This window comes from Bos indicus x Bos taurus, chromosome X, assembly GCF_003369695.1.
Source record: "Bos indicus x Bos taurus breed Angus x Brahman F1 hybrid chromosome X, Bos_hybrid_MaternalHap_v2.0, whole genome shotgun sequence".
Lineage (NCBI taxonomy): Eukaryota > Metazoa > Chordata > Mammalia > Artiodactyla > Bovidae > Bos > Bos indicus x Bos taurus.
The window spans coordinates 16,269,190-16,284,897 of record NC_040105.1 but is presented as its reverse complement, the minus strand read 5'-3'; the positions used below and the strand labels follow the sequence as shown (position 1 = coordinate 16,284,897).

Sequence of the window (15,708 nt, the reverse complement as noted above, 5' to 3'; positions counted from 1 at the left end):
ATCCACCCACATCAGGGAGGTTAACTGGAAACCAGGTCCTCAGAGGGCCCATGTCGGAGCATGAAACAGGGGGCCACCTGGCAGTAGGGGCAATGTATGTGACGTGATTAGAGGACTTTCCAAAGTAGCTTAGAGGCTTGTGGGGGCAGATGTCCAGCTGTTCTGCAAACCAGGGCTGGGCCAGAGAACTGGTGTTTTGTAACTGTCAGAAGTGCTAAAGACTAGGGAGGCTAAATGCCTCCAGTCTTATGAAGAAGGCCAACCTGTTTCTCTGCTGTCCCATCTGAGTTACTCCCAAGGTTGAGGTAATCAAACTAAAATCCACCTATCTCTAAGACAGACTGCCACATAGATGGTCTTCTAATAAGGAAGTAATTCAGCAAGAGACAACTATACTACTCATGACCTGATCTTGTCTGCGTTTCCACCCTCATCTCATGCCCTTCTCTCCCTACCTTTATGTTAGTCTTTCGGTTCCCAAAAGAGCCCCAAACTTCATTTTTTAACCTTAGGGCCTTTGAGCTTATTCCCTCTGCTGAGAACCCTCATTACACTACCAGACTCTTTACAGGGCTAGCTCCTTCAGGCTTTAGTTTAAATGTCACTCGATCACTCAGCCAAAGCAAGCCTCCATCCCCATTAGTCCTCATCTCAGTACTCTGACTTTTCATTCACAAACCTTCCCACCATCTTTACTGATGTATTTGTTTGCTTACTGGTTTACCATCTATGTGGCCACCGTTGCTAATCCAAGAGCTCTAGGACGACGGGTCTAAGTTCTGCTTGGTATTCAATAATACACACCCAACCACCTAGGACTGGACCTGGTACAGAGGAGATCAATAAATACTTCCTACACAAATGCTTTTGATGGTGCTACGAGGAAATCTTTGCCCATATGTGGCTAGCTCTTATTCCCATAAAACATGGGAAGCAGCAATATGATATCAAACAAAAGGCACTTTGCCTTCCTGGTTTTGAGGACAGTGTTTTCAAGCTTCTTTCTCTAGAACTTTGAAAGGGCCATTTTTCAGACAGTAAGACAAACTGAATTTATTTTCCCTATTTATTTTACCTCTGCCCCTAGTAGTCTACAATATGTGATTATGAAAAATGAAGACTGCAGAAAACTGACAGCACCGAGGGTCAAGAACACATATATATTTGGTTATTAGAACATCCCTAAGCTATGCTGGAGCTGGTTACAAATAAATGGTGCCACAAAGTAAAAGGTAAATAAAGCTGGTATACTTTTTCTAATCAAAAGCTTGGGGAATTCTTGGCACTGAAAAACAGGTACCTTTGTATCATTACCAACTTGTGGCAGTTTCACTTTGCTAACAGATAAAGCCAAATGGCCAAAGCAGCATGGCTGTCATAGAAGGAACACTGAAGTAGGATCCAGGAGACCTAGATTTTGGACCCTTTTAACCAACTAACAATGTAACATGTGACTCTGGGCAAGCCATTTAACTTTTCATTCATAAAATAACTAAATGGACACTCCTCCACACCCACACAGTATCCTAAAAAGTCCCATGGCCTTTCCCAAATCTAATAATCCATGATTTCTTTTCATTAAGATCTCATTGATTATGTGCCTAAACTCCACTGAATTTTGGTACTTTGTTACATATATATTTATTATTTGAATCTATACTAACTTTGCTAAACAACGGCTAAAGAGAAAAGAAAAACAAATCATCAAAAAGAAGGTCACAAAATCACTTAGTATGCAGAGCCACCTCATTTAAGCAGCTCATCTTGTTTAGGAAGTGAAGGCTCTTCTAATTTATGCCACTCAGTTATTAAAAGTTGAGGTAAGCACTTTAGCACTAAGATTGTAATGAATGGGAACAGGAAGAAAGTAGAGTTATTAATTCTGTAAGTGAAAGTAAAAATGTACACTCTTCATTATCTGGAAATTCCATTATTCTTGTTCCTATGAGTACTTTTAAAGGTTCCTGGCCTACTCCATGTACTTTATGATGAAAATTGTGGCACTAAATGATTAGATGATGGGGAAAAGGAATGTACATTCCACTTATACATGCTTCTCGCCTCAGAGGTTCAGAAAGTAGCAAAGCTGTTGAGTAAGGCAGATTTTTAAAGGTAGATGCATAGCCTACTGAAGTGGGCACAACACCCCCTGCCTTCCAGTTGAAATAATCTCATGGCTTTTTATTTAGGCTGTGTGTGTGTGTGTGTGTGTGTGTGTGTGTGTGTGTCACATCTGACTCTTTGCAACCCTACGGACTGTAGCCCACCAGGCCACCTCTACCCATGGAATTCTCCAGGCAAGAATACTGGAGTGGGTTGCCATTTCCTTCTCCAGGGGAACTTCCCAACCTAGGGATCCAACCCGGGTCTCCCGCATTACAGGCAGATGCTTTACCGTCTCTGTGACTTCCCTGGTGGCTCAGATGGTAAAGCATCTGCCTGCAATGCAGGAGACAGGGGTTTGATTCCTGGTCGGGAAGATCCCCTGGAGAAGGAAATGGCAATCCACTCCAGCACTCTTGCCTGGAAAATCCCATGGACGGAGGAGCCTGACAGGCTACAGTCCATGGGGTCACAAAGAGTCAGACATGACTGAGCGACTTCACTTTCACTTTCACTCCAGTTCACAAATGAAGAAACCAAGTCTAGAAATAATAACTTTCTCAGGGCAAATGAAGGGAATGTCACACCACAGGGACAGAGGTGACATGGTGTAAAGGCAGTGGGTGAGCTTTGGAGAGTGAGTTGTAACACCCAAATTCAGGCCTAGACTGTTTCTGCTTCATTACATGGCAAAGCAGCACAGTGTCAGTGGAAGAAAAGCTCAGTGAAGATCCTGGGGTCTGTGTCTTAGTCTCAGTTAATCAAATAGTAGCTGTGGTTCCTCAGCAGTAAACTAGTATTAGCATTCTACTAGATGCTGCTGAAGGCCCTTCCATGTGATTCCTGCTTATATGCATGCTGATAGACCTGGACATCAATTACCATGGAGGGTGTTTAGCTTAGTACAGGTAGTGCTTCTGACAAAGTTCTGTAAATTCTGCTGCTGCTGCTGCTGCTAAGTCGCTTCAGTTGTGTCCGACTCTGTGCGACCCCATAGACAGCAGCCCACCAGGCTTCCCTGTCCCTGGGATTCTCCAGGCAAGAATACTGGAGTGGGGTGCCATTTCCTTCTCCAATGCATGAAAGTGAAGAGTGAAAGTGAAGTCACTCAGTCGTGTCCGACTCTTTGTGACCCCATGGACTGCAGCCTACCAGGCTCCTCCGTCCATGGAATTTTCCAGGCAAGAGTACTGGAGTGGGGTGCCATTGCCTTCTCTGAAATTCTACTGAGTGATGACTAAACAGTAGGGTCAGAAAAAGGACATTAAAAAAAAAAAACTAACTAACTAACCTATTTCTAACCTTGCCAGCAAGGCTGAAAGTTAACATACATAAAAATCAAGGAGGCAGATACAAAGTAAAAGAAAACAATTTTTAAGAAGAAAGATCACAGGAGCGAAAGAAATGCAAAGATAAATGATGAAAAGAGAAAAATCCAAAGATGAGCAGAAACTCTTCTGTAACCCTATTTTTAAAGAACTGTGGGCTTTGAAAAGAAGTCCAGAAATAACTATAACCTACTTTATGAAATCACAAACTTGACACTTTTGTATAGCCAAAGAGGCACCCCAAAATGGACTTTAAACACGTACTCTGTGGGGAAAAGTCAAGCCATCATGGTACAAAACCATAACGGTGCCATTTTTGAGTCTGGATGCCCTGACTGAAGAGGGAACATCAACAGGAGGCAAGAAAAATGGCCAGAGGGGTTTAAATGGTGGTGCTGCTGTCATATATACCAAAAATGATGAGAACTCTTAAATCTTCAGAGATGAAGGCCAGATAAAGCACAATGGAAATGGATTAAAACATGAAAGGTGCAAAATGTTCACCAAATTCAAGAAGAATCCCTGAAGTTTGAAAGAGATCCATTTTGGTCATTAAAAATAAGTGTGGTGAAATCATGACTAGCTCAAACTTAGTGAACTCATTCATCTGTTTAACCAAGGGTTGGAAAGTCTGTCTCAAGGCCTCTCTTACACAGAAATCAGATTCTTGAATTTAAAGATTATGAACCCTTGTTTTGTACAAGTATACAAAGTAAGAGACCAGAGTTCCCTTGACTCTGAGATCAGAATAGAACTTTCCAGTGTCTGAGTAAAAATAAGGATGACATAAACTGGAGGAAAGAATGATCAATTAAACATTTTCTTATGATTAAGAACAACTATGTCCATTCCAAGGTAAAATATTTATCTATAGAAACCATAAACAGGAGCAAGATATGAAATGCAAGCAATTTTGATAGAAAAGCAAAGACACAGCCTAAATTCTATCTTAACCATAGACTACTACACAACTCCCTCAAAGTCAGCCTCCTTGTCATGTATGGAGGCCCAATGACAAGTGAGGAGGATCTCTCCTCACCCTATCACCCGTACATTCAGGAAGGGCTGAAAAGTTTGAATAAACAAAAGGTACTATCACATCAGATGATTCAAAAGTTTGTCAAAAATAAGTTTTAGACCACAGGACTTCTTTAATTAAAGGTTGAACAGGGTTTGTAATTCTTGCTGGTCCAAAGCTATCTAAATTAGTGCTCTTGGATTATTTAAAGAATTGAGCATGGTAGACACTGGCATATAAGAGAATGCTGATCCAAAAGTGATAGAAGATTATCATCTGAACATCAAATCTCAATGTACAAGATTGGAATTATAGGAAGGGTAGGAGGATTAGCCTCAATTTATCATTATACATAGCCTGAAATGTACCTTTTAACTAAATAATCTCTAGTATCTTTTTGGTCTCTGATAATTTTTCTTTTCTCAGAAAAATACAAATACATACTGAGTAGAATTAATTCTATGGAGACTTCTGGTTGGTTAGGTATTTATTAGGTAAGTGTTTCTCTGTGGAAACTTATATTAATAGACAAATTTATAATACTATCATTCAGGGTTATCATCAAGAATTCATTATCTGAGACTCCACATTTATGATGATGAATAAAGAAACAAAAGTCTTCAAAATAGAAAATATTAACAAATGAAAGGATCTCAAATAAAAATGTATTCACTCAAGCATTCCTTTCTTTTAACAGGGGTTTTTAATTCCCACCAGTGTGTCAAAGTTTTTCAGGGAAAATCATAGCAAAGACACTGATAAATGACCTGATGGAGTTATACCAGTTAACTGGAAAGAGAGAAAAAAAAAAAAAAAAACTGACAAGGATGAAGACAAGAAAAAAAAAAAAAAAAACAGGAACATACTGAAAAAGAAGTGACAAAACCTTTTGTATACTTTTAATGACCTTTTTATTGTGAAAGTCATTCATTGACCTAGCCTATAGTTTTACTGTAAAAATTGCCCCACCCCGCCAAAAGATAATACTTGATTCTTTTCTCTAAGAAATAGTACATAGTTGTTATTATAATCTAAATTGTGTTAACTATAAGATAAAGTAAATTTATTTTCATAATTTTAATTACTTTTTTTCAACTTAAAACTCTCAATTTAACTTTTTATTTACTATAAAATTTTGGTTTCCCTTTTAAATAATAATCTAGGATAATAACGACTTCTTGAACTAAACAGCAGCCTACCTTAAAATGATGCTCAAAAAATGGTTAATGTAAATTTGTGGATACATATGAATTTAACAAGAAAATAGGACATTATCATAATCTTTTAAAGCTAACAGCAGATAATATATATACTCAAAAAATATTCCTTGATACCATCAGCATGAGAATACTTGATTAGCTTGAATGTGGGTCAGACCAAGTTCAGATCCCATTTCAGTTTAACAATGTTTTTGCAAAATTATTTCATTACCTTCACAAAGATTTTTAAATACTGGATTTAGAAAAGTCAGTATGACAATATCAAAAGAATATATTCAGGATAACTAATAAAGGAAACTCATGGGAGCTATATGACAATAAGGGCAATATTATGAAACAATATTTTTAATTATAATTAGCTTGACTAAAATTTAAGATGATAAACTGATACAGAATTAAGTGGTTTACATAGGGGTTGAATGGACATCCTCACCAACACTAGACTATCTATATACACTTCACACTCCAAAAGGGTATTAACTGCACATGTTCCCTTGCTTTCCATTAAGCACAGTAATACTCTGGCAGGAGGAAAAGGGTAAAGACAGAAAAGATTGTGTTAGGTCTCCCAGGGAGAACTGGAAATAATAGGAAAGTGTGCCTAGGATAGGCCTGGAACTGAGAAGTTAGGAATAATTGGATACATTTTCATATTCTATCACTGAAATATTTAGGAAGTATCCCTCCAGAAGTATGTACAGGCATGCCTACAAAGTGTCCAGGTGCAAGGTGGTAAGTGATGGGGCTGCATGCTTCTGAGGTATAGTAACTGATAATGGCCCAGCAGAGATGAGGGCAGAGTGGATTCGTGTTTTGTCAGCTCAGTGAAATAAGAGCTGATCAAATGTTTCCCATGTTTAGACTACCAATACAGTCCTGGGATGCCACAACTAAAAACAATCTCTCTCACCTCAAAATTATGCAAAGTGATTCAGGCACTGACTGCTTTCTACTCTTTTACTGCTTTTTATTTACAGGTCTTAATTCTAATTGATCAGAAACTTCTTGAAATTATCCAGACCTGATTTACCTTCATTGATCTTACAGCACCTGGTTCAGTACTCAGTGGAATTTTTTTTTTTTTTGGCAACACCATCCAGCATGGTGCTGTTAGTTCTCTGACCACGGATCAAACCCAATGCCCCTGCAGTAGAAGTGCAGAGTCTTAACCACTGGACTGCAAAGGAAGTCCCCAGTGCTCAATGAATTTCAACAGATACACTACTGATTGCCAATCTGAAGGTACTCTAATGTGGGGTCAAATATATCACTTAATTGAAGCTAAGAATTGGTATTCTATAGGATAGAGGTTATAAAGAATTGGGTATTTATTTTTTTAAAAGCAATGACATATGTGGCCTAGATTGCACTGCTTTTCAAAAATTTGATGACACATTATTTCTGGTGGTAACTGATGGTCGACAATGTGCCTTACAAGATGAATGCACAGTCAGAAGTTTTTATATGCAGGCAAAGGTTATGCTTTGATCTACTGTTGCAGCCACTCTTTTTAGTAGAACACCATTTGTCTCCTGGCCACCTGTGGTTAACCCAAAGCCACTGCTCAAAGAGCTCACTTCCAATGGTCTCCTAGTGGGTTGGCCTGGGGCTATTGCTTCCTATTAGACTACAGGTATATCATTTGAAGTAGGGCTTTTTTGGGTTTTGTTTTTAAAGAATTAGCTAAAGTACTTTTTTTTTTTTTTGGCCTACTCTTTAAGGCTGCCAAGACAAGGCTAAAATTCCCAGCTGACATGCATGTGCTCCACATAACCAGCACATCAGAGCTGGGTTACATCAAATACTACTGTCTCTACCCTAGGAATTGTTAGTGAGGCCCATTTGTTATTTAATGTTTGCTAAGTCTCTAAGGTAGGGGTGGTGAATGTTCACAAATACAGAGGCTGGTATCTGACAGTCCACAGTCGCTGTGTGCTGATGAAGGTAGGCTATGAATGCTATTGTCACGCTTCCAACTAGATATGATCGGTTGATGTTATGGTGGGATCTTTCACTCCTGTAGCACTAGTTTTCAAATGGCAGGCTGTGAATCAAAATATTTGATGCCAAAATAGGTACTTGTATGAATTTATATGAGCAAGAAAGAACAGAAAATAAAGAACCTCACATTAGTAAAATAACCTTGTGAAACTTTTCCTTCAGTTATATACATATGATATTATGTATGAGAACACTGTGTTAGGAGGTAAAAAATATTTCTGCTTGGAGTCTCTGTCAAAAAAAAAAAACTGAAAAAAATGCTACCTGGATCTTCTTAGAGGCCACGTCTGTCTTTGGAGTCAGTTTTACTACTTGGCTGTATTTGTATGGCCAATAATAGTCTTGATTTAAAACCTAATGGCCTACTGAAATGCTTTATTTTTTCTCCTGTACATTACTTTCACTGGGTACACTATTTTTGTTGTTGTTAATATTTTATTTTAAACCTTGCCCGGTATAAGGCAAATTTAATACTCCATTTGAAATGGTCTCTATGTGACCAAAGCTTCCAAGTATGGTATTTCTTCTTGAAAAGCTTTTCTTTTCCCAATGAGTTATTCTAAATATAAAACCATTCCCTCTGTACTGTCTACATACTACTTATCTTTGTATTTCTATCTAACTAGGAGATCACAGTAACCAATACCAGAGCCTTTAACACAGCACTCACTACTTGGATGAACCCAGGAAGTATTTACTTCAAATAAGTTTTCTCATTTTAAACTGTTAGTATGTGGAAACAGTGTAAATAGCACATCTTCTGTCCAGCATTTGAAGCAAGATTTCCAATGCTGTCTCTTTAAAACACAAACTGAATTTTCTGATATCATGAGATTTGAAAATATTCACACAAGAGGAACTAGATGTTTCAAAGCAAAGCATGATGATCAATAAGATATATTTATTATACTTTCTGAGATTGAGACTCTAAAATCTAAGGAACATAGTCTAATCAGCTAGATCTCATCTCTTCCATATTCGATTCACAAAAACTAAATACAGAAAGAAAAAAAATATATATATACCTTCACTGTCCTTGAATTTCTTGATTGCCACAATTTCATGCGTTTCCTGCAAAGGAAAAGAGGCAGAAGAAAAGTCATTCTCTAGTGTTTTTCAAACTAGGAATCCCAACTGTCTGGAGGTATATTCTGAAACAGAGTAGCAAGAACTTAGAGAATAAAAAATAAATCCTCCTTGTCCTCAGTCCCTCATTTCTCAGTTCCAAAACTGTCTTTCTTACTACCCTGCAGGCATTGTCAGGGAAGGAAAAGGAGAATGGGAAGAGGCTAGGGGACCAAGGGCTTATCTGGCTGAACATGGATGAACCAGCAGTGCCAATGTCTTGAGGCAACGCAAAAGTAGCAGGATGGATGACAATAGACAACATCTATATGGCCCTCTGAAACCCAGGGACGCATTTAATTGGGTTTCTTATATCAGAGAAAAAACTTCTATAATACTTGGTAGTTGCTGGTAGCAGAATACCTCTTCCAAGTCTCCTCCTTTCACTTATCTCTTCCTAACAAACCTATCTTCCTAACCTATCTAGTTATTCACCAGCTCCTCCCCATTAACACCCATTTCAAATCCGAAGTGGATAAATATTTGCCACCAAATACCAATCATTAACGTCCCCCTGCCTTTATTTAGCCCTCCTGAATTAACAGAAGTAGTTGGTGAGAAGAACCCTACTTTCAACTGAAACATCACAAGTTCTTTTGTTTGTTTTTTTTTTTTTTTGGTCTTTTTTGGCTGGAAGAGAAGAAAAAGGCTAGAAAGTAAATGGAAATGTTAAGGATTAAGTATAACTACGCTAAATATTTCATGTCTAATATTCTAGCCTATAAAAGGAATAAAAAAGCTTTTGGCAAAATAACATATAGATTCTTCAAAGTCAACATGTCATATAAAAAGGTCTTCTGGATAATTAAGGCCTGCTCTTTTCTACTCCAAGTAGGGATACTTTCAGATCTGTAAGAGCAAACCTTTTATAAAACTTTGTCCCTGCATCAAAACAAAAACAGACACAATATAAGGTAATAACCAGAAGGGTACAAAATCATTAACTTATCCAAAATACATGCTTTTCTCCTACGTTCCTTATAAAAGCAAAGGGAATCATAAAAGTAGGGAGAAAAAAATAAATTTTTTAAAAGTGACCATTATGGTGAAAGATAAACCCTGAGTCATAACCACGTCTGTACATCAAACCCTGTTTCTCACCTGCCTGTTGAAAATAGTAGAAAATACCAGCTTTCATATTTGTGTTACAGGGGGAAAATTATCTGAAAGTGCTATAGGCTACTGAGGAAAAAGATTCTTATTAAGGTTATTATGTTTTTGTTTTTTTTACGGGAGAAACAGAATGTAAAGTACAGAGAGCTCTGGGGATACAATTTATTTGTATATCGGCAGACCTTCTGATTTAAACTCAGCTGTCCAGGTACTTTCTGTTACCTGGTTTCATTATTGAGAAAGAAAACTGCAAAGTCAAAAGTGATGTGGAGGATGATCACCTAGAATATTAACAGAGGTACCAGGTAACTCTGCTAGGTATGCTACTCTCTCTTAATACACCAACATTGTTTTTTTACCCTGCTCCTTTTCAAATGGCTCCAGCTAGCAACCCACCTACAGTCTAAGGGAAAGTACAAAACCCTATCAAGAAAACTGCTCACAGCACAAAGAAGGGGCAGCAGGATGGCATCCAGGAAGAGAGCCCAACTGCCCACATTTCAACTGAGTGTATGTAGCATTTCATCCTATAGTGGACATTTTTTTGTTGCGTCCTAAGTGTCAAAGCTTTGTTTGATTTTATAAAAGGTCTTGCTTAGTTCAAAACTGCCCACTGATATGACTACATATTTAAATTTATGACTGCCACCATCTTGAAGAAAGAAATTCATCAGACTTTCCCCCTGGCAATCTCATAAATAGAATTTACAGTATAAAACAGTTGCCTGAAGGCGGGGGGGAGGGTCAAATAAAATGAAATGTTTATTCCTTTATTTATTCTTTCATCAATACCACGAAAATCCTCTTTCGACTCAACACACACACACACACTCTCTCTCAATATGGGTTTTCTATTTACTTACAGAACAAAGTCAAACGGATGGAAGTTTTCTACATACAGTCAATTCAATGTATGGTGGAAAACACACACAATTAAGAGAAGATGCTGGAAAATTTAACATTTTTATTCATACTACTTATAAAACTAATATGAACTCATATAAAAGAATATAAAGGGATATAAGAGTATAAAAAGAAATTAAAAAACTATATAACCCTTCCTAATAATACTTGATAATATTTTCTTCCAGTAAATTTTTCTCAAATTGGAAGAACCTGAGCACACATATACTGTGTTGTATGTTGCTTTTAATTCACTTGATATTGTACATGGAATATTCTGACCTGTCATTAAATACTTTTTAAAACCACTGTCTTTAATAGATGGTTATTTTACCAGTCTACTAATGAACACACTTCATCTGCATCTTCATTTCCATAAAGCAAATTCTGTAACTGATAATTCTGTAACTGATAGGTCAAGGGGTATGAACTGATATATCCAAAAATATATAATTTTACAGTTCCTTTCAGCAGCATGAGAACCCACTCTACAACCACAGCCAACACTAAATACAATCATTAAAAAATCTTTAGGTACCAATGAGATCAGAGGTTTGTTTCTGAACTAATATTACCTGGAAATAAAAGAACTTAGAAAAGTTTTCTTCTAGCAACCTTAAATATTGTTTCTACTCCTGTATGTCTAAAGTTTCCATTAGAAACCTTGTAACTTTAAGGCTGAACTTTTCGTAATTGTTTTATGTGTTTCATTCATTATTACATCCTAAGTGTCTAGAATGGCAGGCACATAGTAGGTTTTCAATAAATATTTCATGAATGACTATTTCATGAGTGAATTAATCAAAACTGACCTATCAGTTTTGTTCTTTTCTTTCCTTCCTTTTGGATTTCTCATGGGTCCTTATTTCAGCCGTCTGCACTTTTTGCCTCATGTCAGCTCGTTGCCATGATAGAGGCCATACCCTCCTGGCTCTCCTTTAGGAGACAACTTCACCTGCTTGTTACCAAAAACATTATCTTCAGAACTATATGTTGCTCTTAAATCTTCAGAGCAGTATTTTATCTATTCATGACTTTTCATAAGCCACACCCTCACTCCCACTTATAACTCATCCTCACTAAGACAGGAAGAGATCCGCCAGGCTTGGTGTCAGGCAGCAAAAGAGGTAATTGGACTTTTTAGCAACCTGCATTTCAAAGGCAGATTGATGTACCCGAGCCCAGTTTGAAACCTGGATTCTTAGTAAACATTCTTCGTGTTGGGTTGGCTGGTCTGAGGCTGGGCCACCTGGACAAAGTTCTCTGAATAAGCTGTTTGCTGAGCCCACACTTCCTAGCACATCCTACTCCCACTAATTCACCTTCACCACACCTTGTCATGGGGTCTGTGCATCCTAGGATACAAAAATGCTGCTTCAAATCCATCTCTACCTCTTGCCCTTCTGTATTTGAGGCATTTTGTCTCGGAAAAGATCTGGCAATATAGATGCTGATGTGGAAAAGACTGGCAATATAGATGCTGATGATGGTCCAAGTCTTTTCCTATTCCTTTTGGATACTTTGCCATATTCTGGTTCAGAAAATAGGATACAATCTATTTTTCAAACAATCTTCCTGGACTTTGCTAATGATCTTTGATGTTTAGTTTCTTAATTTACAGAACTTTTACAAGTTTATGGTTTTGTTTTTAAATATCTTCATGCCATTACCTTGAGATGTTACATATAACATAGATGTAGACAAAGAAAAAATATGCGAAAACTCTGAAGAACTGTATTTTAAATTCAATTTATTCAAAAAAAGCAAGCCATTGCCCCCACAACATCTGCAAGAGAATGTCACCAGCTGTATAGTTAGTAAGATAGGCATAATCTGCTACTTGTTTCAACATCTTATTTGTTTAAAATTAGGAGTTACTTAAGAGCTCATATTTTAAACAACAAACTAAGGATATCATAAAATATGTAAGTAAACACTAATGATCATTCCATGCCTCACCCTTAATTTTGTCTCAAAATTGAAATTGTATTACTTTGGAATGCAGAAAGGTAAGAGGTTCCTGAATTGTACTAGTATCTTCATGAGTGAACAAGCTAAATGAAGGCATTTAACATTTTCCAGAATAAATTTCCACAATTGAAAAAAAGAGAATGAAAAATAAAATTTTAAAGTAGTAACAAATAAAAAAAATACCTCTAGCGCTTATATTTCTTCCTGTATTTTCATGATCCTCCACCCCATAAAAACCATGCATCCATCAGTCAACAACCATACTGAACACAGAAATTTGTAATCAAAACTCACTTCTGCTGCTGACTGTCTAAAGCTCCTGAGTCATTGGTTTATTCCCAGAATCAACTGTCCCTTCTTAAGATGTTGGCAAAGTAACTGATTGGTATTAACAATCATAAATTTACTAAGTTATTTTAAATGCAGTTACATAACTTGATTTAATTATGCTTTGGAACAGTAAATTCTCTAAACCAATCATACAGTTATAAGGAAGTAGCAGGAGTCATCGTTTTAAATGTTTTGCTCTAGTTTAAAATACCCAACATGCATTATGAAACAGAACAGAAAAAAAGAATGATTTTATTTTACTCTGCTATCCATGGATTAAACCATTCCAAAGGTATACTCTACAATTCATTCTCTATTCTCTGAGGAAGCCCTTCCTTGGGAGAAATTACAACTTGACAAGTATTTTAAAATATTTCACTCTGTATTTGGTATGCAAAGACCACACTAAGTGCTTTCAAACACTGATGTGATCCTTCAGCAGAAGCAAAATCCTATAAACATAAATATTATCACCTTATAGACAGATATGGTAACTAAAAAAAGTCAGCTTTATTTTACTATTCTTAAGAACTTTTGTGCCAGGCCCTGTGTTTCCCATGTATTAACTCATCTAATTTTCAAATTAAATCAAGATTCTCTGAAGAGAATCTTACCATCATGTTCATTGTACAGATGAAAATGTACTGAATTTTAGGAGGTGCCATAATTTGCCCCAAGATCATACAACTGAGAAGTAATAAGGCTAAAATTTTAAACCTAGGAAGATTGATTCTGGAGGCCATTTCTCATCTATGGCAATGCTATTTGCCACTGCCAATCATATATATAAATTCTATTGTTGAAAAGGATATATTCTGAAACACACACACACACGCTCACTCTCTCACTTCTAGGGAGGTATGCTTATTTCTCTTCTGTATTTTCTCAAAATGCTAGCAGCAACAAAACTTTTCAAATAGTTTTCTAAAGTCTGTTATAATATTTATACACCTGAAAGTATGTGCAAATATTTCATATATTTCCATCTTTATCTATATTCAGACTTTTATTTCACAGAATCTTAACTTAGACAAATTACTTAAGTTACTTTTACATTATGAGCAAAATTATAAAATGGGAGTAAATTCATGCATAGGATACATTCCATGGCAAGTAGATACAATGGAGCATTTAACAGAAATACAAAACATTATCCAGGATATGCAATGATAAAAATCAGACTGTTCTCCAAGGAATCCTTCAGAGATCTTTCCTTGACTTGTATTTATTTTTAATATGTATAAACTACCATAGTCTGCCAATACTAAAAGTTAGATTGACTACTAAATTTAAGTATTTCAGACGTAATCAAGAAAGATTAATACTCAGGTATGTATTTTAGTCAGCTAAGAACTGTCTGTTGGGCCCCAACTTTATGTGTTTTTTTTTTTTTTAATATGGCATCCTAAGTTTAACATGAGTGAGTAAGTGAAGTATCTCATTTGTACAAATGTTTACATCCTAGTGTGTAATAATGCATGACAGTAAGCAAAAATTTTTGACAAAAGAAGTACAGTGAATGTTATATGATATGCCACAGAAGTTTAAAACAATTGATCATGTAAATATAAAGAAAAAATGTATTCCACTTTGAGATTTAATTTTATAATATGTTGGTTTAATTTGCTTTGCTCTCTTTCTGAAATGTGAAATATCATAAATCTTTGTTCATGCCCATTCCTTCTCTCCCCAGAGGTAACTGCCATCCTAAAGTTGGTATGTACCATTTCCAGACACATTTTTATTACTACCAATGAATTCATCCATAAGCAAATTTACTATTTTGTACATTAAAAATCATAACTGGCATGTTATTTTACACACCCTTTTGCAACAGTTCTTTTTTTTTTAAGTACAACATGGTATAGTTGAGATTTAAACATAAATCTAGCCACCTGGGGATAACTGTGCCCCAAGGGGACATCTGGCAATGTCTGCAGACACTTCTGGCTGTCATAACAGGGTAGGGGATTGTCGTTGTTGTTCAGTTGCTACGTCGTGTCTGATTCTTTGCAACCCCATGGACTGCAGCACACACTTCATACCAGCATCTAGTGGTTAAAAGCTACGGATTCTGCTGAACACCCTACAATGCACAGGACAGTCTCTACCACAAAGAATTACCTGGCCCCAAATGTCAAAAGTACTGATGTTGAGAAACTTTGCTTTAGTTTTATTCATTGTAATGGTTTTGTGATAGTCCACTATAAGCATTTCCCTTAAAAAAGAGCCTGACCACTTGTTGAGATCAGGTAAAGCTTTGAAAAAGACTAATTCACTATGAAAAGAAATTTTAGTTGAAAATGGGATGATTAAAAGATTAATTCTTCAAAAATTATTAAAGCTATTAATCAAGGTACTAAAATGTCTACATTCATTTAATTTTCATAAAACAACAATTACTTTTATAATAACTTTTGCAATATGGTTCCATTAAACATCATATAGTGAACTATCAAAAGATAAATAAAAACATTTTTTGTTGCTAAGAACTCTTACATTTTAAAAAGCATTACAAGGAAAACTCCCATGCTTAGGCTCTAAAAAGAGGATAGACTTATGAAGATATGAATACATCATCAAGAACATGAAAAAG

The 15,708-nt window shown here is 36.4% G+C and overlaps 1 protein-coding gene across 4 annotated transcripts in view; it reads right to left on the bottom strand.

Moving 5' to 3' along the window:
* CDKL5 (cyclin dependent kinase like 5) overlaps positions 1-15,708 on the bottom strand; it is a 178,578-nt gene that overhangs the window by 54,615 nt on the left and 108,255 nt on the right. For all 4 annotated transcript variants that reach the window (XM_027535523.1, XM_027535526.1, XM_027535524.1 and 1 more), the window contains one exon: positions 8,696-8,741. In XM_027535523.1, coding sequence (XP_027391324.1) covers positions 8,696-8,741 — 46 coding nt within the window. The remainder of the gene's footprint in view (positions 1-8,695; positions 8,742-15,708) is intronic.